General features: G+C 43.9%; 1 protein-coding gene across 1 annotated transcript in view; it reads left to right on the plus strand.

Moving 5' to 3' along the window:
- The window catches only part of LOC308301287 (tyrosine-protein phosphatase non-receptor type 14-like), a gene marked incomplete at its 5' end in the record, with an annotated part of 52,801 nt that extends 38,400 nt beyond the window's left edge, over window positions 1-14,401 (plus strand). Inside the window, 7 exons of the mRNA XM_080745215.1 lie at window positions 351-1,688; window positions 5,559-5,699; window positions 7,520-7,738; window positions 10,311-10,439; window positions 11,605-11,839; window positions 13,184-13,347; window positions 13,885-14,401. Coding sequence (XP_080601341.1) covers window positions 351-1,688; window positions 5,559-5,699; window positions 7,520-7,738; window positions 10,311-10,439; window positions 11,605-11,839; window positions 13,184-13,347; window positions 13,885-14,013 — 2,355 coding nt within the window. The 3' untranslated portion in view covers window positions 14,014-14,401. The remainder of the gene's footprint in view (window positions 1-350; window positions 1,689-5,558; window positions 5,700-7,519; window positions 7,739-10,310; window positions 10,440-11,604; window positions 11,840-13,183; window positions 13,348-13,884) is intronic.
- Between the last annotated feature and the right edge of the window lie 7,810 nt (window positions 14,402-22,211).

Genomic DNA, 22,211 nt, shown 5'->3' on the forward strand with positions numbered 1-22,211 from the left:
TCACTGTATTGTAACGTCGGTTTTCACGGGCCCTCAAATTAATGAATTTCTGTGATTATTTTTTGCTATCCCATACAGGATATTATGGGATTTCGTGAAAATATCAGATCGCAATGCGACGTGAGTTTGTAGATTGGCTATAACAGCTGGCTTATATAGGGTTAAAGTGTTTAGAATTATTTTATGCTATATTGACTCATTTAGCTGGGGATCCCCTTGGAGCCCCTGGGGGTCCCCGGACCCCACTTTGAGAATCCCCGGTGTGGTACTGGGTGAATGATACAATATAATATCTGTTGACTGTTCTTTTTGCATCAGTTTTTCTGTCATTCTGTCTTGGCCCCCCACAGATCAGCTACAGTAAGCCGGTGTCTCACGGCCCCCACCAGGGCGGGCCGGCCTGCAGCCAGGGCCCCTCCTGCCAGTCGGCCTGCGGCAACGGGAGCGGCGGCGCCGGAGGCGTGGGGAACTCCATCTCCCACACGGTCAGCACGCCCGAGCTGGCCAACACCAAGCAGCAGGGCGGGAACGCGGGGAGCTACGGCGCCACGGCCAACATGCTGAGGAACCACATGTCCCGGCCGCCCCCGCCGTACCCCTCCGGCTCCTTCCGCCCGGCCACCAGCACGCCCGACCTGGCCAGCCACCGGCACCGCTGCATCGGGGGCAGCAGCCCCGAGCTGGTCACCCGCATGGTGCAGCTGTCCGTCAAGACCTTCCAGCCGGACAGCTCAGCCGTGGTGCACCAGTCGCTGCAGGAGGTCAGCGAGCCGCTGACGTCGGCGGCCAAGCACCGCTCCACTCTGGGCAAGAGGCACAGCATGGAGGTCATCATGCGTGGAGGGGGAGGAGGGATGGAGGGCCTGGTGATGAAGGGCTTGAACGCCCCCCTCCATCGGAGGAACACTCTGAGGGAGCAGGCCATGCCCCCGCAGCCCCAGGCCATCCCTCAGCCCCAGAGCCCCCCGCCTCCTCCGCCCCAGCCTCCGCCGCCTCAGCAGCAGCAGCCCCTGGAGCTGCCCTTGCAGATGCCCGTGCAGAAAGCGCCCGAGGCCCCCGTGCCGCCGCCTGCCGGGCCGGTGGCCTACCAGCACCAGAAGACTCTCTCCAACGCCACCATGCTCATTCACAGCAGCGAGAGCGAGGAGGAGGAGGAGGAGGAAGAGGAGAGGCCCGAGCTGGACGTTCAGATCCCGGGCCTCAACGAGGACATCAGCATCAGCGCTCAGCTCCAGGCCGCTCTGGCCAAGCTGCCCAACAAGCCCCCTCCCGAGTACCCCGGCCCCCCCAGGCCCTCTGCCAACGCCCCCCTCCGTGCCCACAATCACGGTCACCACCACCACCACGCCAACCACACTCACGGACCACAGAACAATCAGGGGCCAATGGACCCGACTCAAGCCCAGGCCAGGGTGCTCAAGGCCGGGCAGGGCCAAGGCAGCGGTGGAGGTGGACCCGTGGGTGGCTGTGGGGGCGGAGGCGGAGGCGGGGGTGGGGGTGGAGGTGGTGGAACACTGACGCGGGGGGACCAGGTGGGGATGAACGGGGCCATCCTGGGACCGTCCATCTCGGAACCAGACCTCACCAGTGTGAAGGAGAGGGTGAGGAAAGAACCGGTGAAGGAGAGGCCGGTTTCAGAGATGTTCTCCCTGGAGGACAGCATAGTGGAGAGGGAGATCGCTCAGAGGGTAAGACCATCTTATCGTTGTTGTCGGGTGGAAACCTTGTATGTCCAAAACCGTTTGTTTTGTATTTCTTTTTAAAAATGATTCAAGATAGTGAAACTAGCCAATCTACAAGCACACAACGCCTCGCAATGCAAGTTGTGTGCTTGTAGATCGGCTATTTTCACTATTTTTGTGCGACCGTCTTTTATGATGAAGCAGGGCTTTACTCTATGAAAAAAACTTCCAAATTTGAAACTTGGAGATACAAGGTTTCTTCCCGACAGTGACCATCTTATACTCACATTCAAGTTTAGGACAAACTTCTCTCATTCAGGTTTCTCAACTATGACAAACTCATGGCTTGATTCTCGTTTGACTTTTTTGTGTACGTTAATTATTGTGTGCATTTTGGAAAATACTGTATGAACTATGAATCTTATCATCTAACTTAACATCAAACTGCCAACTTTACGAGAATGCTTTTCTGAACATAATATGATTTTAGAAGCGATTTAAAGGATATGATAGTATCCGCTTGTTGAATACACTCATTCCATATACTGTAGGATGCACATGTCAACATATACATCTTACTTTTAGCCTTTTTTTCGTTAACTCTATATTTGCAACTGTAAACAACCAGTCATCATTTTAAGACTTTGCCTTTCACAGTAAACAAACAACTGCGCTGTTGTAACATTGAATGTTGCAGCTTGGTATTTTGTTGACTAGCAGTTTCACAACTCTTGATTAGCAAAAATCCTGGATTGTGCAGCTCGGTGCCCTGTTTGACACAGTACCAGTATGTGGGTCTGTGGTTGAAATGCATAAATCGCGGCACTTACTTGCGATAACCCCCTTTAATTCAAGCTCACTGATTGTGTGTGTGTGTGTGTGTGTGTGTGTGTGTGTGTGTGTGTGTGTGTGTGTGTGTGTGTGTGTGTGTGTGTGTGTGTGTGTGTGTGTGTGTGTGTGTGTGTGTGTGTGTGTGTGTGTGTGTGTGTGTGTGTGTGTGTGTGTGTGCGCGTGCACGTGTGTGTGTGTGCGTGTGCGTGCGTGCGTGCGTGTGTGTGCGTGTGCGTGTGTGTGTGCGTGCGTGCGTGTTTGTCACAGTGCGTGCATGAGTGTTTGAGATTGTGTGCCATCGAGAGCATGCCGTCATGTTCGTTGTGTGTATGAGTGAACAAAGTTAACACACTCCAGATTTCACTGTCTTTTCACTTAACTACACACAGTTAACTCCTCTGTGTTAGATTAACGTGACTCAGAGAATGTACCTTAAAATGACCTTAAGCAGACTGCCTCTTTTCACTCTCAGAGTTAAATGAGAACCAAGGATTCTTCCGTGCACAGACAGCCATAAACCTTCCAGCCAAGGTCAGCCTCCACCCTAATCAAATGGTTTAGTCTCAAACCAGGCAGGTGCACCTGATGACCCCCACCCCCTAGAAAAAAAATCGAACCTCTGTTCGAAGTGGAGCTGTGTGTGTGTGTGTGTGTGTGTGTGTGTGTGTGTGTGTGTGTGTGTGTGTGTGTGTGTGTGTGTGTGTGTGTGTGTGTGTGTGTGTGTGTGTGTGTGTGTGTGTGTGTGTGTGTGTGTGTGTGTGTGTGTGTGTTGCAGTTGATGCTCAGGGCAGGCTAGACTCAACAGCACCTCTCTGGTCACCCAGGGTTACTACATACAGGCTACATACAGACCCACAGACCCACATACCCACCCACATACCTACACACACGGCCACGTATAGGGGAGCTTGTGTTCCACACAGCTCCAAAAATAGAAAACCTGTTGTTTGGGCTGTCCAGGCACGTGCACACAGACATGAAAGGGGGCTTGAGCCCCTGCCCTTTTTACCCGTCTGTAAAAAGTGCCCTCTCAAGACCATAAATGATGTTTTTTTTTAAACAATATGTTTATTCTTTTTTTTTCTTTTTTTTACAGACATACAAAACAACATAATACAAGACAATAATAGATCACATAGAGACAAAACAAGCAAAAAAAGAAAATACAACAACATACAAAAAGAACAACCAAAAAACCTGACACTAACACGACACATAAGAGTATTAAATAATTCAAAGAGCACATATACTATTTACACTATTTACACCCAGAGTCCCACGCCACAAGGCCGGACAAACGACCGCAGAGGGAATGCAGCTACCCCACACCTGGTTCCTCCATTAAATACGAGAGATCATTGCCCTTGACATACTGGATAAAATTCCCCCATATTTTCTCAAATAGCTCTTGTTTGTTCTTGAGAGTGTATGATAAATGATGTTTTTACTATGGTGAAAGAAATGCTAATGCTCTCTTTACATGCCATACCTGAAGGCAGCATTCAAGAGAATTGCCTTGTCTAAACTCTCCTGAACTTGAATGCAGCATCTTATGTTGAAAGAATTGCCCTCTCTGTGTAGATATCCATGGCGTTAACGCCACATCTCCTGTATTGACTTGATTATGATTAGTTAAGTGTGGTATCAAGCACCGAAAATAGCCGACCTCCAAGCTCACAACGCGTCGCAGCGCGTCGCGTTGTGAGCTTGGAGGTCTGCTATTTTTTGATATTTTCACCAAAAGGCCCTTTTAGAAATGTCAGCCCCTGCCTCTCTTAACATTCTCTGCACGTCCCTGGGGCTGTCCCAGAAGGAGTGGAGCTGGACGGTGCGGGTGTATGGGGTGAAGGTGTTAAGGTTGGGGGGCCCAGAGCTTTAGCAGCAACAGAGATTAGGGAGAGGTAATCCTCAGAGGGAGGGGGCGACCACGCAATGTGGGTCAGAGTTTGTCTGGCATGCAGGAGGAGGGAGACAGTAAGACAGACAGACTGGGAAGAGACCTGGGCCACGTAGACACCTTTCTCACACAGCGACATAAACATCAAACGGGTGCAACTTGAGCAAGTGATGGACTCTGAAAGAAAGCGAACGCAAAGAAAAAGGGGATGAGAGGAGAAGACAAAGCGAAGGAGAAGTGAGGGAGTAGGGGTGGGCAATATGGAAAAATACAATATCACGATATTTTCCCAAGCTGTATCACGATACACGATTTTATCACGCTTCTTTTTCACCTTGGTTTTTATGGTTATTTTTCAAGTTAATTGACAAAAAAACAGACTCTCTGGGTCCTTTTGGGAGGTCTAAATTGAACTTTACAAGTATGTAACTCTGACAGTATACAAATGAAACCAAATGGACCCTTACGGGTCCATTTGGTTTCATTTGTATACTGTCAGGGTTAAGTGGAGACCTTGACATTTTAACGTTTGAGAACTACCGATTTAGACCAAAATGCAGGTTTAAATTAATTCTGCAATGAATCTCTGTTTTAACGATTAAACAGGATTTTTTTACAAGGCTCCCTCAATTGTATCACGATACATACGATACCTCTGAAAAGGTATATCGTGAAGACATTGTATCGTCTCAACGATAATTATCACCATATCGCCCACCCCTATGAGGGAGGCAGATAGGGGAGACATGAGAGATGGATGGTAGCATGGAATGTTATGCAGGTTGCAAGATTTGGTTCACGCTGCGACGGCACAGTTCAATGAGTTAATCAGTAAGCTTGGGCAACACAGACCACCATAAGAAGTCTTTGGACAAGACTCTAGTCTAAGGGATTCCACAAATTCTGCCTCAAAGGAATCCAATCCACACACGCACGCACGCGTGCACGCACGCACGCAAGCAGGCACTCTCACTCATGCACACATGGATATAGGCACACCCACAAACCCCAGCGCGAACCAATAAACGCATACAGACACACACACCAGCCCAAGGGGCGCAGGCGCACACACCCCGGTCAGCTCAGTGTTGCTCTGCCTCCCTGTACCACCTGTAACCATGACAGCGGCTCTCTCCTCTCTCTTGAAGACGCTGGAGAGACAGAAGATGTCGGTGGACTCCATGAAGAGGCCGCTGATGATGGCTGCCCTCAACGGCCTGTACGTGGCCCGCATGCCCGTCCCCGAGAGCCCTGCGGAGGACGGCGCCAAGGCTGCCACCGACGAGCGGGTACGTTTATATGGCTCCACCCTGGCAGCTAGCGCAGCCTCCAGATGTATCTGACAATGGTCATTTCATGTGCAGCGCGGTTTCCCAAACAGTAGGTCGGGACCCACTTGTGGGTCGCGGACACATTTCTAAAACTTTCTATGCGTCCTTTAAAGTTTTTGTTTAAGTAATTTCGTCAATAAATAGAAGAAACATTTAAGAAATATTATCCACAAGTTTCCGCGGGAGTTTACTGGAGACCATCGGGACCAAACTTCCGGGTTTAACAGCAGACATACAAGCTCACGTCGCGTCGCAGATGCAACCCGTTGTGAGCTTGTAAATCGGCGCCGGAAGCTCGGTACAGACGTCTGCGCAATGCGCGATGTAGATCTGCTGTTGTCACTAGTTTGGGTCCCAGGCAAACGCCCAATTTCTCTTCTGGGTTTCGACCTGAAAAGTTTGGGAACCACTGATGTATAGTATGTGAATTTTAACAGTTGACTTGTAGATGTAGATGTTCTCCCCCACTGTGGCACAATATGGACAGAATAGTTTTCTTTTTAAAATACTTAAATAAACTAGTGGAGCAAGTTAACATTAACAATGGCAACCAGAGCTAATTGGCTGAAATAGCTCACCTTTACCACTCACCGCCTTTATTTGACAAATATAAGAAAAGCAAAGCTCGAGGATGATAACGAACACACATTCCAGTGGCAGTGTACTGTCTGTCTGAGGCCTGTTCAGCCAAGCCTTTTGTCCAGACTGTTGCTAGGCTAACAGGGGCAAGCCCTAAGTGGGCTGTGGAACGCGTGTCATGGTGGTGCTTATCACCTCTGGGCCCGATGGTATGTTAAGAATGTGACCCGAGAGAGAGAGAGAGAGCTAGGCAGAAAGAGAACTAGAAACGGAGAGAGAGAAAGAGAGAGAGAGAGAGACTCCCCTGAGCTGGATAACCCTCTCAGTCATGACTAGCCTAACAAACACATACCAGTGAGGTATGGTACCACCACTGCATCATTTCCTATTGTAGTCACATTGACACATTATACGCGGGCAGAGTACTTGGGAGCTTGACATCAAAGCGCGCAGTCAGATGAGTGACGGCTGGCGCGATGGAATGCGACGCAGCATTCTATTGTAAACAGATTTGTAGCGTTTTCTCTGCGCGGAGCGTCTCTCAGGTATAGAGGAATGCAAAAATGAATAAGAGCTCCGCTGGGCATTGAATGCGAGACCTCTCAGCGATGTGTCACTCTGGAATTTCGGAGTGGAGTAATGTTTCTCTGTTTTTCTCCTCTCTCTCTCTCTCTCTCTCTCTCTCTCTCTCTCTCTCTCTCTCTCTCTCGCCACGGACCTACAAAATGAGTATTACCAGAAACACATAAAGAGATAGCCCTGAATGACCATAAACAGGTCTGTAACTCTGAGAGTGTACAAAAGCACCTGAGAGTGTGGTGTACAGCCAAAAGGTTCCATTGGTACACTCTCAGTTACTACAAGGGGTCCTCCAAATCTTTGTGTGATAGGAACTTGTTTTTTTCCACTTTTCTTATATTAACCACTTGAACCATAGTGTCCATATTCTGAGAACTTTAGCCAAAAATAGCAGATCTACAAGCTCAACGCCTCGCGCTGCAAGGCGTTGTGAGCTTGTAGATCAGCTATTTTTGGCAAAGAGCTTTGGAGGGGGAAAAGAGCACACTAAGTACAGATTGTGGGGGTCCCAGCTTCATCTCTCTCTCAACTAAGGTTGTCCTTGGCCTGAAAACGTTGAATATCCCTGGTGTACCGACACATTGTTGACCCCTGTCTCTCTCTCTCTCTCTCCTCCACAGTGTAAGACGTTGGAGCTCAAGCTCGAGGAGGAGCGGGTCTTCACCGAGTACGAGCAGGTGCCCAAGAAGCGGGCGGACGGCGCGCTCGCCACGGCGGTGCTGCCCGACAACGCCGAGCGCAACCGCTTCCGCGACGTGGTCCCGTACGAGGAGAACCGGGTGGAGCTGGTGCCCAACAAGGAGAACAACACGGGTTACATCAACGCCTCGCACATCAAGGTGGGCTTGGAGGACGGAGCTCGATCTTTTCTGCGATCAGGTGTCCACTACGAAAAAGTGCTGTTACGTGGTCCGATTTTCGCTACTTCTTAAACATTTGTTTTCTAATTGATGGAATTTCGTTTTTTCATGAAATTACTGAAAAGAAATCATGATTATTTTTTTTGTGCTTTTTTGTGATTTTTTTCATGTTTTGAAATAATAATTAAAAACAAAAAATAAAGGGACACATGAAAATGTGTCTGTGACCCAGTGTCATGGGAACAGTGGTGTAGCCAGAAGCAAGATCATTTGATTTGGTTCTGGGATAGTTTTGTCCTGGAATTTGATGCTCACGTGTTCATTAAAGGCGAATAAATATCTCCCAAAACAGATTGCAGTATTGTCAAGTCAGATCAAATGTGATCTAAGTCAGTGTTTCTCAACCACTGTGCCTGGGGACCTTTGGTGTGCCCCTGAGAAGGGTCAAGTGTGCTGCACTGCTTGAAATCCAGTATTCATTGTATGTACAGTATGTACAACGCCTTGCGATGCGAGGCGTTGTGTGCTTGTAGATCAGCTGTTTTCACTACTGTTGTGCGACAGCCTTGTTTGATGAAGCAGGGCTTTACTTTGTGAAGAAACGTACACATTTGAAACTTGGAGATACAAGGTTTCCTTTTGACAGTGACGATATTTACACCTCCGTATTATGTTGGTGTGCCCATGGATTCTTGGGACCTGAAAAGTGTGCCCATGCAGAAAAAAGATTGAGAAACACTGATCTAAGTGCTTGTACCAATATGGCTTTGTTGCAAACTGCTTTGCAGAGCACCAACCTGGACATAGTTAGCCTGGCTCAGACCAACTCTATACTAATGCACCTTGTTTTAACATGGTTGGATTGTGTCTAGCTGAGCTAGGCTAGGACATAGTGACCAGTGTTGTTTTTCTTCTTCTTTTTTTAAGTTGTGGCCATTTTTAAGAAAGGAAGGTCATAAGGAAAGGATGAAAGGCAGCCATTGAAGGCAGGTTGGGTCTTTAATCTCCCAGAGCTGGTGGAATTCCCTAGGAATGAATGCAGTCCAAACTGCAAACCCTCTTAAGTCAACCTGAGCTGATCCCCCCCACACACACACACACAACTCACTTCATTCTCAGCCTTCAACTGTTAAGCACTGTGTTTGTTTGTGGTTATCTGTGTGTGTGTGTGTGTGTGTGTGTGTGTGTGTGTGTGTGTGTGTGTGTGTGTGTGTGTGTGTGTGTGTGTGTGTGTGTGTGTGTGTGTGTGTGTGTGTGTGTGTGTGTGTGTGTGTGTGTGTGTGTGTGTGTGTGTGTGTGTGTGTGTGTGTGTGCACGGCACGCGCACATAGTGTGTGTGACTATGTGTACTTGCACAGAGGCAATGCTGAATCATGACCTACCACCATACCATGTTAATGACATTAACCATGGTGTCCATATTTTGGGCATGTCATGAAAGGAAAAGTGTGTGGGTGTGGGTGTGGGTGTGCGCTCGGGGGGGCTTTCAAGAATGTTTCTAACCTTTCTCTCAACTTTTCAAAAATAGCAGATCGACAAGCTCACAACTTGTCGAGTCACAGCGCCGTGTGAGCTTGTACATCGCCCGTTTTCGAATATAGAGCTTAAGTGGTTAACCCTCTTAGCCCCCCTTCCCCCCCTCCCCCTCCCGTCATCTGAGGTGACTGCCGCGGGACAAAAGAGCTTGTTTATTTCCTCTATCCACCTCCCTAATACAGTGTTTACAGTCACGAGGTGACCCGCAAAATCAGCTGAAACGCGCTCGTTACATAATGGCATTCCAGCGCGTCTCATTATGGGCGAAGCGAGGTGCACAACACACACACACACACACACACACACACACACACACACACACACACACACACACACACACGGAGCAGGGTTTCTCTGGTACTGCTGCGTGTGGGCCTGTGGTTCTGTCTGAAGAGTGGAGAGAGAGAAGGGCGTCAGCATGATAAGATAAGGGAGGATGGTGTAGTTGCTGCTACAGTAGGAAAGATACTGTAGATGTTAATACTGCCCTCTTGTGGCGGATAAACGTATTGTTGTTTTTTTGGCACAATGAGCAGTTCACAAATGTATTTCATCACTGTCGGGCAGAAACCTCGTATCTCCCAAGTTTCAAATGTGTATGTTTCTCTCGTAAAGTAAAGTCCTGCTTCAACATACAAGACTGTAGCACACAACTAGTGAAAGCACACAACGCCTGTTTTGTGCTTGTAGATCGTCTATTTTCACTATTTTAACAGTTTTGGACATACAAGGTTTCCACCCGACAGCAACGATTTGTATTTCTGATCATTTTAAACATTGGTTTTATGGATTTAAATCTGTTTCAGGTTTGTTCTCCTGTGAGCGACTATTTCCCTGTGTGCATGTAGGCAGATTCTTGTTTGAACTGCAGTTTCTGTGATTTGCTCCTAAAGGATTCTAAAGCACTCTGTAACACTCTGTGTGTGTGTGTGTGTGTGTGTGTGTGTGTGTGTGTGTGTGTGTGTGTGTGTGTGTGTGTGTGTGTGCGCGTGCGTGCGTGCGTGCGCGTTCCCAGGTGACAATCAGCGGTGAGGAGTGGCACTACATCGCCACTCAGGGCCCGCTGGCCAACACCTGCGCAGACTTCTGGCAGATGGTCTGGGAACAGGGGGTCAACGTCATCGCCATGGTTACAGCCGAGGAGGTACACACACACACACACACACACACACACACACACACACACACACACACACACACACACACAAGCTCACACGCACGAGCATGGACACAGACATGGCTATTTTTCACTGGACAACAGCTGTTATATGTCTAGGCTGTGTGTGAATAATAGGATGACAGATACTCTGTATTTGTGTGTGTGTGTGTGTATGCGCATGCGAGAGCGCACGTGTTTCTGTTTGACTGAGTTTCTGTCCCTGTGTGTGTGTGTGTGTGTGTGTGTGTGTGTGTGTGTGTGTGTGTGTGTGTGTGTGTGTGTGTGTGTGTGTGTGTGTGTGTGTGTGTGTGTGTGCTTGCGTTTCAGTGTTTATTAAAATGTATTTGTCTATAGAGTGTAGCAATTGTAATCCTACAGCGGTCATGTTTTGGGTCAAACACGGGTGTTTCAATTGTTTGATTGGCATAGAACTAATGTGCTACTCCAATCAGAACACCTGTGTTTGCCCCAAAACGTGGCCGCTGTAAGACTGCAACTGCCACACACGATGCATACTCCAGGCCTTAACCCATTTAGGGTTAGAATTATTGAACGCTTTAACCAGTGAAAAATAGCAGATATACAAGCTCACAGCGTGGCACAGAGTGCCGCGCTGCGAGCTTGTAGATCTGCTATTTTTGAAAAAGTCATGAAAATGTGTGCAAATCTTTGAATATATGTATTTTCAAAGCGAACGTTTGTAATTCAAATTTTGCTTCTGGGGGGTCCCTGGAACTAGATATTTTGAGATGGGGGTCCACGGCCAAATATATATCATTTTGGGGGTCCTTCACATGAAAAGGTTTTAGAACCACTGACATAGTAGTCGCTCAAAGAACAGACCAACTGAGCTCCGTTTAAGTGAAAAGGACCTTTTCTTTGACGATGGCTGGCCAGATTGCTGACATAGAAACATAGGTTTTTCAAAAAATCTTAGAAGGATTCAAAAGACACTTATAGAATCGGGTCAAAAATAGCAGATCTACAAGCTCGCAGCGTGGCACTCGGTGCCGTGCTGTGAGCTTGTATATCTGCTATTTTTCAATAGTTAAAGCGTAAAATAATGATACACAATAATGTGTACCCGTTCTAATTTAACTTCATGTTTCTTCACTCCTCCATCCATCCCTCCATCCCTCCATCATTGCAGGAGGGCGGCAGGCCAAAGAGCCACCGCTACTGGCCCAAGCTGGGCTCCAAGCACAACTCGGCCACGCACGGCAAGTTCAAGGTCACCTCCAAGTTCCGCACCGACTCGGGCTGCTACGCCACCACGGGGCTGAAGGTCAAGCACCTCCTGTCGGGCCAGGAGAGGACGGTGTGGCACCTGCAGTACACCGACTGGCCCGAGCACGGCTGCCCCGAATACGTCCAGGGATTCCTCTGTGAGTAGGGCTGACCCCCGGCCGTTCACCTCTGGCAGACCACTTCCATTAGTTAATGTGGTACATTAGTGAGTCTGTTAGTCGGTGCTTCAGTGCATTAGTTTTCAACCTTTTTCATATCAAGGCCCATTATTTATTTGAGCACCATTTGATGAGATTCATCCTCTCAGAGCCTAAACCTAGAATATTTTGTTATCATTGGGTAAGATTTTGTCCACAATTCCATGCTGTACTGATGTGATACCATCAACAACAGGCAAACGTTGATCGAATAACAATTCTTCTACATTCTCTACTTAAGAACGACATTTTACACTCAAGAGTTAAAGATCTATAGGGGTCCATTTGGTTACCAACTCTCTATCATTTAGCTGGGGACCACGTGGCTGGAACCTCCTCAAGGACCCCCTCCTGACACTGACACTAATGCACAGAACCAATGCACTAAAGCATTGGTTTTCAACCAGTGGTGTGGGGACCCCCAGGGGTACCTGAACATTTAGGTACAGTTTTATACACTTGAGCCCGGTTTAATCTTTTGCGCTATTTTTGAAAAGTGTTGACACATCTTGACATGGAGTCTCTTATGGAGATCCCTGGTGCTACATCTTTTCAAAAGGTTGTCAGCAGCCAAAATCAATTTGAGGTTCCTTGACTTTGAGAACCACTGCTGTAGTGATACTGATATGCACTAATAATGCTGGAAATATTTGTGTTTGAAAGTTGGCAGGAAGAACAGCATGCTCTGCAACCGCTGCCAAAAAACAGTTGTAGAGTAACAATAGTGCCTCTGTTAACTTGTGTTTTTTGTTGGGTTAATGTCTTTTTGAAGCTCACCTGTGAACATTCTTTTATCAATGCAACGTAGAAACCAGCTTAAATTCGGAATCAACGTTTGACCATGTCCACATTTAAAAAACACAACCTTTAATATTCTCGATTTTACGACATGAAGAACCGGAATATGACCTAGCAAAGTATGGAAAACCAATAAGAAAGTGAATTTCCTATAGGAACGTTTTAATGGGAAGAAACAGGATTTCACTAAAGGATTTAATGATTTCAACCTCACATGGGGACATTGCAATTTCTATTCGTCATTATGAGTATTACAGTGTTTTTTACTTGTTTACTAAGGCATATAGTGTGAGCGATGGAAAGCAGAGGAAATTACCAAAGTGGCGTCACTTAGGGTAATCGGACATGCTACAACATACTCCACGCGACGAGTAAACAGATTCTGATGTGTAAAATCAGCACGCCTTTAAACACGTTCAGCCAGTAGTCTCTTCATCGTTCAGAACTATTAGTGTTCTCATCTTCCCGTCTCCTCTGCTGCCTCAGCCTACCTAGAAGAGATCCAGTCAGTGAGGAGACACACCAACTCCATGCTGGACACCTCCAAGAGCCTCAACCCTCCTGTGGTGGTCCACTGTAGTGCCGGGGTGGGCCGCACCGGAGTGGTGATCCTCACCGAGCTCATGATCAGCTGCCTGGAGCACAACGAGGTCAGTGGAGAGATCTATTTTTTAAAACGTGTTAACAATTCTGTAGATTGTTTTAACTCCTTCTTCACTTACCCCCTTTTCCTCTGTTTTTTCTCTTCTCTTCTCTTCTCTTCTCTTCTCTTCTCTTCTCTTCTCTGTTGTGATTTTTGTGTGATCATCGTCTTGCTTAATATGAATAAATGAACATTACTTTACAACTGTCGCTCCGATAATGCATCTTTTACACTAGCAGCAGTTGGCTACTGTGTGTTTGGAGGGGGAGTGTTAGTTTATATTTGGAAATGTGTTGTTGGGATGAAGTTCAGCTGGGAACTCAATGCTCAATGCTTTGCCTATTACCCCAAGAAACCTAATAATTTACTGACGTAAACCAAAATAATCCAGAAATTCTGCATGCAAGAGTCCCCCCCCCCCCCCCCCCCCCCCTGTGCCCACCCTGATGTTGCCAGGCCCTATTTCTCTGTTCTGTCTGCGCCCCTAGCTTGTATACTTGTAAAAGTGACTAATAAAACCTTCTTGGTTCTTTGTCTCCACCAGGGAGTGGAGGTTCCCACCATGTTGTCGGGCCTGAGGCAACAGAGGATGCTTATGGTGCAGACCATCTCCCAGTACAAGTTTGTCTACCAGGTCCTCATCCAGTTTCTCAAGAACTCCCGCCTCATCTGAACTGAAGGGGCCTCCCTGTCAAGAGCTGCAGTTTCCCCCTCGGATTTTAACTCCTTTGGAAAAAAAAGAAGATCAAAATTCCTTATGTGTCCATTGTTGAAAGGCATTTGTAGCAAATATTGAATACAAATTCAATGGAAAAGAAAAATAGGTTCAGTGTAAGAGCCTCTACAGAAATTAACGTGACTTTATCCAGAGTAGTGTATGCTCTTCCTCTTTATTTTGATGTTAGCATTAGCCAGTCCAAGCCAGAGCATTCCTGACCAATGAGGAAACCGAACGATTGTTGAAACGGTACAATAGGCTGATGGCTTTTCTCAAAGTTCTTTTCCCGTTTTCTTTTTATATATATATTTGAAGGGTAACTTTTTGTTCCGTATCACTTCAAAATGAACACAACCACATCAGCTGAACAACAATGTTAGGATGAACCACTGCTGCATAGAACATTTCTCAAGAAAGAATGGAATTAACATTTCACTATTGAAAGCCTTTATTAAAATGCCAATATGCTGCAGTGAACACTAGATGGCAGCAGTGTTACAAAATATATTTTCTATTTCACTATGAAAGAGTTTGCCAAACAAAAAGTATTTAATACCTTTCTTAAAAAAAGAATTCTTGATATTTAACTGATTAATACAGCAAATATTTGCCTCAACATTTAAATAGAGTTTTGCTTTGGAAGGAAAAACACCTTTTTGTTTGTTATTTATTTGAGTCATTAGCATTGTAATTTCTAAAGGAGTGCATCTTTTATTTTATTAATACCAGAGCAAATGAGCTTTGAGTAACATTAAGTCTTGATTGCCCGATCAAGTATTTTTTTAAGACAAATTGAATCGTAATACATTCCTGTTGCCCAGTGCATTAAATAGACAACTTGTTTTTGTACAGGCTCTCTGACCCTCCTTGACAGTGATGTTGACATGGAAGGCATCACTGTAATTGTGCCTTAACCGATCCATGAAACATATCATGGAGCCTCCTTGCTGCATGTCCTTAAAGTCGTATTAGAATTAATAAAGTTAAGACTCAACATGTTTTCGAAATGTGTTTACATGTTTTGCTAAACTAACTTCCAATGGGCAAGTCCCATGATTGGCATTTTAACAGTGGGACTTTTTGTAATGACAGTTAACGTGTAGTATTAATTGCCTTACTGTCCAATGGCCGTATTTTGGAAGGATACTACTTGACCAAGATTTGTAGGCCGGCCTTTTTCTGACCAATGACACAGTTTGTAGGCATTTATGTGATCCATGTCCCTGCGCCTCAAAGTCATCCATTTTCAATAATCCTCTGATCCAAACAAACTAGATTTTATATATAGTATTATCATGCACCTACATCTATCTACAAAATGTCTGCATTCTGTAGATTTAAAATTTGTATGTATGTTTAAACACTCTCTCTCTCTCTCTCTCTCTCTCTCTCTCTCTCTCTCTCACTCTCTCTTTATTTTTTACTTCTCTGAATTGTAATGCAAAGCCAGCCATGTCCAAAGTAACATATATGTACATAATGGGCATGCCAGAAAAAAATGTGTACGAATGTTTTATTTTTTTGACTTGGTACCCGTAAAATACCGCAAGATAATAAACTATGCATGCTTTTTTTTATATTCCCGTGTATATATATATATCTATTATCAGATAAGTATAAGCTTTACCCTCTCTCGACATACTGTATTAAGTGTTCTGTTGCACTTCTGTTCTGTTTGTGGCAGTATTTTCTCACATTGCATTCCACTGGTATTTTTTTTGCCCCTCCCACTTTTTGGCATAAATCAAGAATACCTTTCTCAAAGTATGTTGTGTACAGATGTTTTGTATATGCTTTTTCAGTGCAAGCCTTTTTTTCTCTCCCCTAGACATGTATGAAGCTATCGTACTTGCTCATTATGCAATAAAGCCTTATTTTCTCTATAGGCGGCTAGGATTTTTTTTTTTTTTTTGGGTGGAGGCCTGTCTCTTGTGATTGTCTGATAAGGCAAAGTAAATACCATAGTTGTTAGGGACGGGTTGTTTTTTAAAGAGGGATACTACTGGAGAAAATGTATAAGCCCTGATATAAAATGCCTACCCTCCGAATAATTACCCTCCCCAAGCATAAGAATAAAAAGATTGACCCTCCCCTAACATGACATTTACGACAGTAAAATTATTCCAAAACCTAAGATTATTCCTAACCTTAAAGTGATGAAAAAAGTTAAATTGGAATTTGGCTACCCTAAGTGAGATTTGAACCGGCAAACTAGCAGGAACATCCATGAGAGTCCAATGACGAATATAATAAGCCATCCAGATGGGTGGCGAATAGAGGCTGTATCCACATGGGTGGTAGATGGAGGCAAAGAAATTACACCTATCTGAGCTTTTATGTGACAATTAGTGAATTCACTATCTGATGGTATAGTGCTGATCAGACCCTCAGCGGTGGATTTCCATGTTCAAATCTAAGGCCTCCTATAAAACATTGCTCTTGTGCTTTGTCATTTTCAAGGTTAAAATACAAAAGATTTACTCAATCACCCGCATCAACCTGCAATGAGAGATAGAGTAGTTGTCTAAAGATCAGATTCTCAGTGCAGAGGCTAAATGTTCAAATCTCAGTCCTGCTAATAGTGCTTTGACATTTTCAAGGTTAAAATACAAAATAATTACATAAAAGCACCAGAATACACTTGCAGTGAGAGATGTTGTAATGGCGCAGAGTTTCCATGTTCAAATCTTGAAGTCCTGTTACATGACATTTTCAAGGTTATAATACCAAAAGGATTAGTCAAAAGCTCCAAGGAAAACCTGTAGACAGAGATAGTGTAGTGGTCTGGAGATTAGACTTTCAGTGCAGAGGTTCATAATTATCTCAGTCCTCCTACAGTTTGATGCAAGAGTACTTTGACATTTTTAAGGCTAAAATACAAGAAAACAAGTCAAAACCACCCGGAGATAACTATTGGTAGTCAGGGAAAATTGGCAGAATACATCTCAAATCTGGGAATAAATTCCTTACCAAACAATTTCTTCACCAATGTGTTCGTAAAGGTGTCTAGTAACATATCTAAAAAGATTGAAATTCAACATCCCTAGCAAAATGTTTGACAACTAGGGTCTCATTCACTTACTATACACTACTATAAGGGAAAAAATCACTCCCAAAGATATGCTTTAAGTGGGATGTGAGGGGTCTAACTAGGTGTTTTTAATTATTCTGAATCCATTGCAAGCATTTGTTTTGCACAAAAAACATTCCTTGGGCCAAAAATGGACCCCATACACCTTGTGAAAAGTGATAACCTTTCCTGGTTTGGCTTCTGGGCCACCACTGCTCCGGTTTTGGTGGCAGCAGTGATAGTGGATGTACAGTCTAGTCGTCATATTGTGCCTTGGCCTCGGACTGCAGAGGGGCACTGGGGAACCAGAGCCCCTGGTTGTCCCAGGTTCCATTCCAGGCCAGTTCATTCCCTATTTCAAATTCGGCACGCGCGTTCCCCACCGCAGCAGGTAGTGCAGTGCCCAGCCTCGACCCGACCCGATACACAATTTTCTGGAACCAGCACGAAAGGTTCGGATTCTGATTCTGACATCAGGATTTTCTGGAACTGGCACTGTGTCTGCACAGATCTCCATATATGGGCATAAAATTGATGCCGACAGACAGATATCTCCATATATGAGTCAACAAAAAATGCCATGGTTACGTATTCTGATGTTCCTATATGGGCATAAAAGGACACAGGCAAACATATGGTCAAAACGGCTCTTATGACAACAGGTATAATGGGGTTTGCATTAAAGGGTGGGGCATTCATTCCCTATTTCAAATTCGGCACGCGCGTTCCCCGCGACAGCAGGTAGTGCAGTGCCCGGCCTCGACCCGATCCGATACGCGATTTTCTGGAACCAGCACGAAAGGTTCGGATTCTGATGTCTGACATCAGGGTTTTCAGGAACCGGCACTGTGTCTGCATAGATCTCCATTTATGGGCATAAAATGGATGCAGACAGACAGATACGGATATGTCCATATATGAGCATAAATGGACACAGGCAAACAGATGGTCAAAGATCTCCATATATGGGCATAAAATGGACGCAAAAAGACAGATACAGATATCTCCATATATGGGCATAAATGGACACAGGCAAACAGATGGTCAAAACGGGTCCTATGACAACAGGTATAATGGGGTTTGCATTAAAGGGGGAACCAGCACTGTGTCTGCAACACAGTCGGAGGCACAGACAGATACAAAGATCTCCATAATGGGCATAAAGGGACACAGACAAACAGATACAGAGAACTCCATATATGGGCATGAAATGGATGCAGACAGACAGATACAGATATCTCCATATATGAGCATAAATGGACACAGGCAAACAGATGGTCAATACAGGTCCTACAGAGATCTCCATATATGGGCATAAAATGGACGCAGACAGACAGATAACTCCATATATGGGCATAAATGGACACAGGCAAACAGATGGTCAAAACGGGTCCTACAGAGATCTCCATATATGGACATAAAATGGACGTAGACAGACAGATATCCCCATATATGGGCATAAATGGACACACGCAAACAGATGGTCAAAACAGATGGTCAAAACAGATCCTATGATAACAGGTATAATGGGGTTTGCATTAAAGGCCTATTTACATTGTTCCCGAGTTGGCCAGGGCGCCGACTAGACGCTTCTAGTATCTCTAAAACCATAAAACATTTCAAATATTCATTTTCAGGCAAACATTTCCACAGTAAGCTCAACACGATAAAGTGTGAACGGTGTTTCTAGGTGTACGTTTGTAGCTCTAGTAGCTTGCCAAAGTTTTAAATTTTCCATTGACAATGCATTGGGTGCTTAAAGTTAAATATTTCAAAAACTACAAATTATTTCAAAGTAAAAGTCTCAAGGCATGCAAGTCCCACAGTAAGGTTAAATTTTAATATGTAATTTTACTTTGAAATGTTTTGTAGTTTGGGAGATATTTAACTTTTAAAACTTAAATCTGAAAACTTTGGCACCTCGCTGTTCCTACATACTTTTAACCGAACAACATGATTCACAATTTGTAGTTTTTGAAATATTTAACTTTAAGCGCCCAATGCATTGTCAATGACAATGGCCTTTTAAAGGAGAGAGAAATCAAGCCATCAATGCCCATGCGTAGAGATGTAGAGTTGCCAGTATTGGGTTTCGATCCCCTGACCTTCTGATGATGAGTCATGATCTTTTCCAACAAAGCTAACATGACTCAGAAAATACAAGGGCCCAATGCATTGAAAAATTGATTTTGAGTTACCTATGTATATGTTTGCATAGAAAATTCTAATGTGCATCATTGAACTATGGGAAGACTGGGATTTGAACATGGCACCTCTGAGGCAAAGAACTAATCATTAGACCGCTATACTATCTCTCAGGCTCTCTTGGCGCGTCTTTTATTCAACATTTACTTTTTTTTTCTTCTTCTTGTTTTCAAGGCTAGAATAATAGAAAAGGAGAAAAAAAAACACTTTAAAACACAGAGGGAGCTGTACCCTGAGTGTCTGACAGTTAGTAAAGTGGTCTGATGATCTGGCTTTCAGCAGAGAGTTTCCATATTCAAACCCCAGTCTACCTGTAGTTTGACGATGGAGCACTTTGGAATGTTCTTTGTAAAGATATGCATGGGTGAATCAAAATGTCTTTGAGAATGAACTGGGACCAAAAGTATGAGTGATTAGGCGGCTTAGTTGGAAGAGCTCTTGACTCGTCACCAAAAGGTTATGGGATCAAATCCCAATGCTGGCAATACTGTATCAGAGCATTTGACACTGATGGTTTACTTTTTCCCTCCTTGTCCATCGTCATTGACAATGCATTGGGCGCTTAAAGTTAAATATTTCAAAAACGACATATTATTTCAAAGTAAAAATCTCAAGCATGCATGTCCACAGTAAGATGGAATTTTTGAATTGTGAATCAAGTTGCTCGGTTAAAGTATGTAGGAACAGCGAGGTGCCAGAGTTTTCAGATTTAAGATTTTAAAATTAAATATCTCCAAAAGTACAAAACATTTCAAAGTAAAACTTTCAAGTATGTGTGTCCACAGTTAGGAGAATTCTAAAAAGTATGAATGGAGTTCCTAGGCGAACGTGTTTTTTTTAGGCGCGCAAATCTGCCATTGAGCCCCATGTTAATTTTCCGAAATTTGTAAAGCTTATATCTCTAAAACCATAAAACATTTCAAATATTCATTTTCAGGCAAACATTTCCACAGTAAGCTCAACACGATAAAGTGTGAACGGTGTTTCTAGGTGTACGTTTGTAGCTCTAGTAGCTTGCCAAAGTTTGTAATTTTCCATTGACAATGCATTGGGTGCTTAAAGTTAAATATTTCAAAAACTACAAATTATTTCAAAGTAAAAGTCTCAAGGCATGCAAGTCCACAGTAAGGTTCAATTTTAATGTGTGATTTTACTTTGAAATGTTTTGTAGTTTGGGAGATATTTAACTTTTAAAACGTATATCTGAAAACTTTGGCACCTCGCTGTTACTACATACTTTAACCGAACAACATGATTCACAATTCAAAAATTCCACCTTACCGTGGACATGTATTCTTGAGATTTTTACTTTGAAATAATTTGTAGTTTTTGAAATATTCAACTTTAAGCGCCCAATGCATTGTCAATGACAATGGCCTTTTAAAGGAGAGAGAAATCAAGCCATCAATTTCCATTGCTCAGATGTAGTTTCCAGTGTTGGGAATCGATCCCCTGACCTTCTGATGATGAGTCATGATCTTTTCCAACAGAGCTAACATGACTCGGAAAATACAAGGGCCCAATGCATTCAAAAAGAGATTTTGAGTTACCTATATGTATATGTTTGCATAGAAAATTCTAATGTAGTGCATCATTGAACTATGGGAAGACTGGGATTTGAACATGGCACCTCTGAGGCAAAGAACTAATCATTAGAACACTATACTACCTCTCAGGCACTCTTGGCACGTCTCTTATTCAACATTTCCTTTTTTTTCTCTTCTTCTTGTTTTCAAGGCTAGAATAATAGAAAAGGAGAAAAAAACACTTTAAAACACAGAGGGAGCTGTGCCCTGAGTGTCTGACAGGTAGTAAAGTGGTCTGATGATCTGGCTTTCAGCAGAGAGGTTCCATATTCAAACCCCAGTCTACCTGTAGTTTGACATGGAGCACTTTGGAATGTTCTTTGTAAAGATATGCATGGGTGACTCAAAATGTCAATGAAAATGAACTGGGACCTAAAGCATGTGTGATTAGGTGGCTTAGTTGGAAGAGCTCTTGACTCATCACTAAAAGATTATGGGATCAAATCCCAATGCTGGCAATACTGTATCAGAGCATTTGACACTTGTGGTTTGCTTTTTCCCTCCTTTAAATGTCCATCGTCATTGACAATGCATTGGGCGCTTAAAGTTACATATTTGAAAAACTACATATTATTTCAAAGTAAAAATCTCAAGCATGCATGTCCACAGTAAGGTGGAATTTTTGAATTGTAAATCAAGTTGCTCGGTTAAAGTATGTAGGAACAGCGAGGTGCCAGAGTTTTTAGATTTAAGATTTTAAAATTAAATATCTCCAAAAGTACAAAACATTTCAATGTAAAACTTTCAAGTATGTGTGTCCACAGTTAGGAGAATTCTAAAAAGTATGAATGGAGTTCCTAGGCGAACGTGTTTTTTTTAGGCGCGCAAATCTGCCATTGAGCCCCATGTTAATTTTCCGAATTTTGTAAAGCTTATATCTCTAAAACCATAAAACATTTCAAATATTCATTTTCAGGCAAACATTTCCACAGTAAGCTCAACACGATAAAGTGTGAACGGTGTTTCTAGGTGTACGTTTGTAGCTCTAGTAGCTTGCCAAAGTTTGTAATTTTCCATTGACAATGCATTGGGTGCTTAAAGTTAAATATTTAAAAAACTACAAATTATTTCAAAGTAAAAGTCTCAAGGCATGCAAGTCCACAGTAAGGTTCAATTTTAATGTTTGATTTTACTTTGAAATGTTTTGTAGTTTGGGAGATATTTAACTTTTAAAACTTAAATCTGAAAACTTTGGCACCTCACTGTTCCTACATACTTTAACCGAACAACATGATTCACAATTCAAAAATTCCACCTTACCGTGGACATGTATTCTTGAGATTTTTACTTTG

Source organism: Nannobrachium achirus, assembly GCF_963921795.1.
Source record: "Nannobrachium achirus genome assembly, chromosome: 16".
Taxonomy (NCBI): domain Eukaryota; kingdom Metazoa; phylum Chordata; class Actinopteri; order Myctophiformes; family Myctophidae; genus Nannobrachium; species Nannobrachium achirus.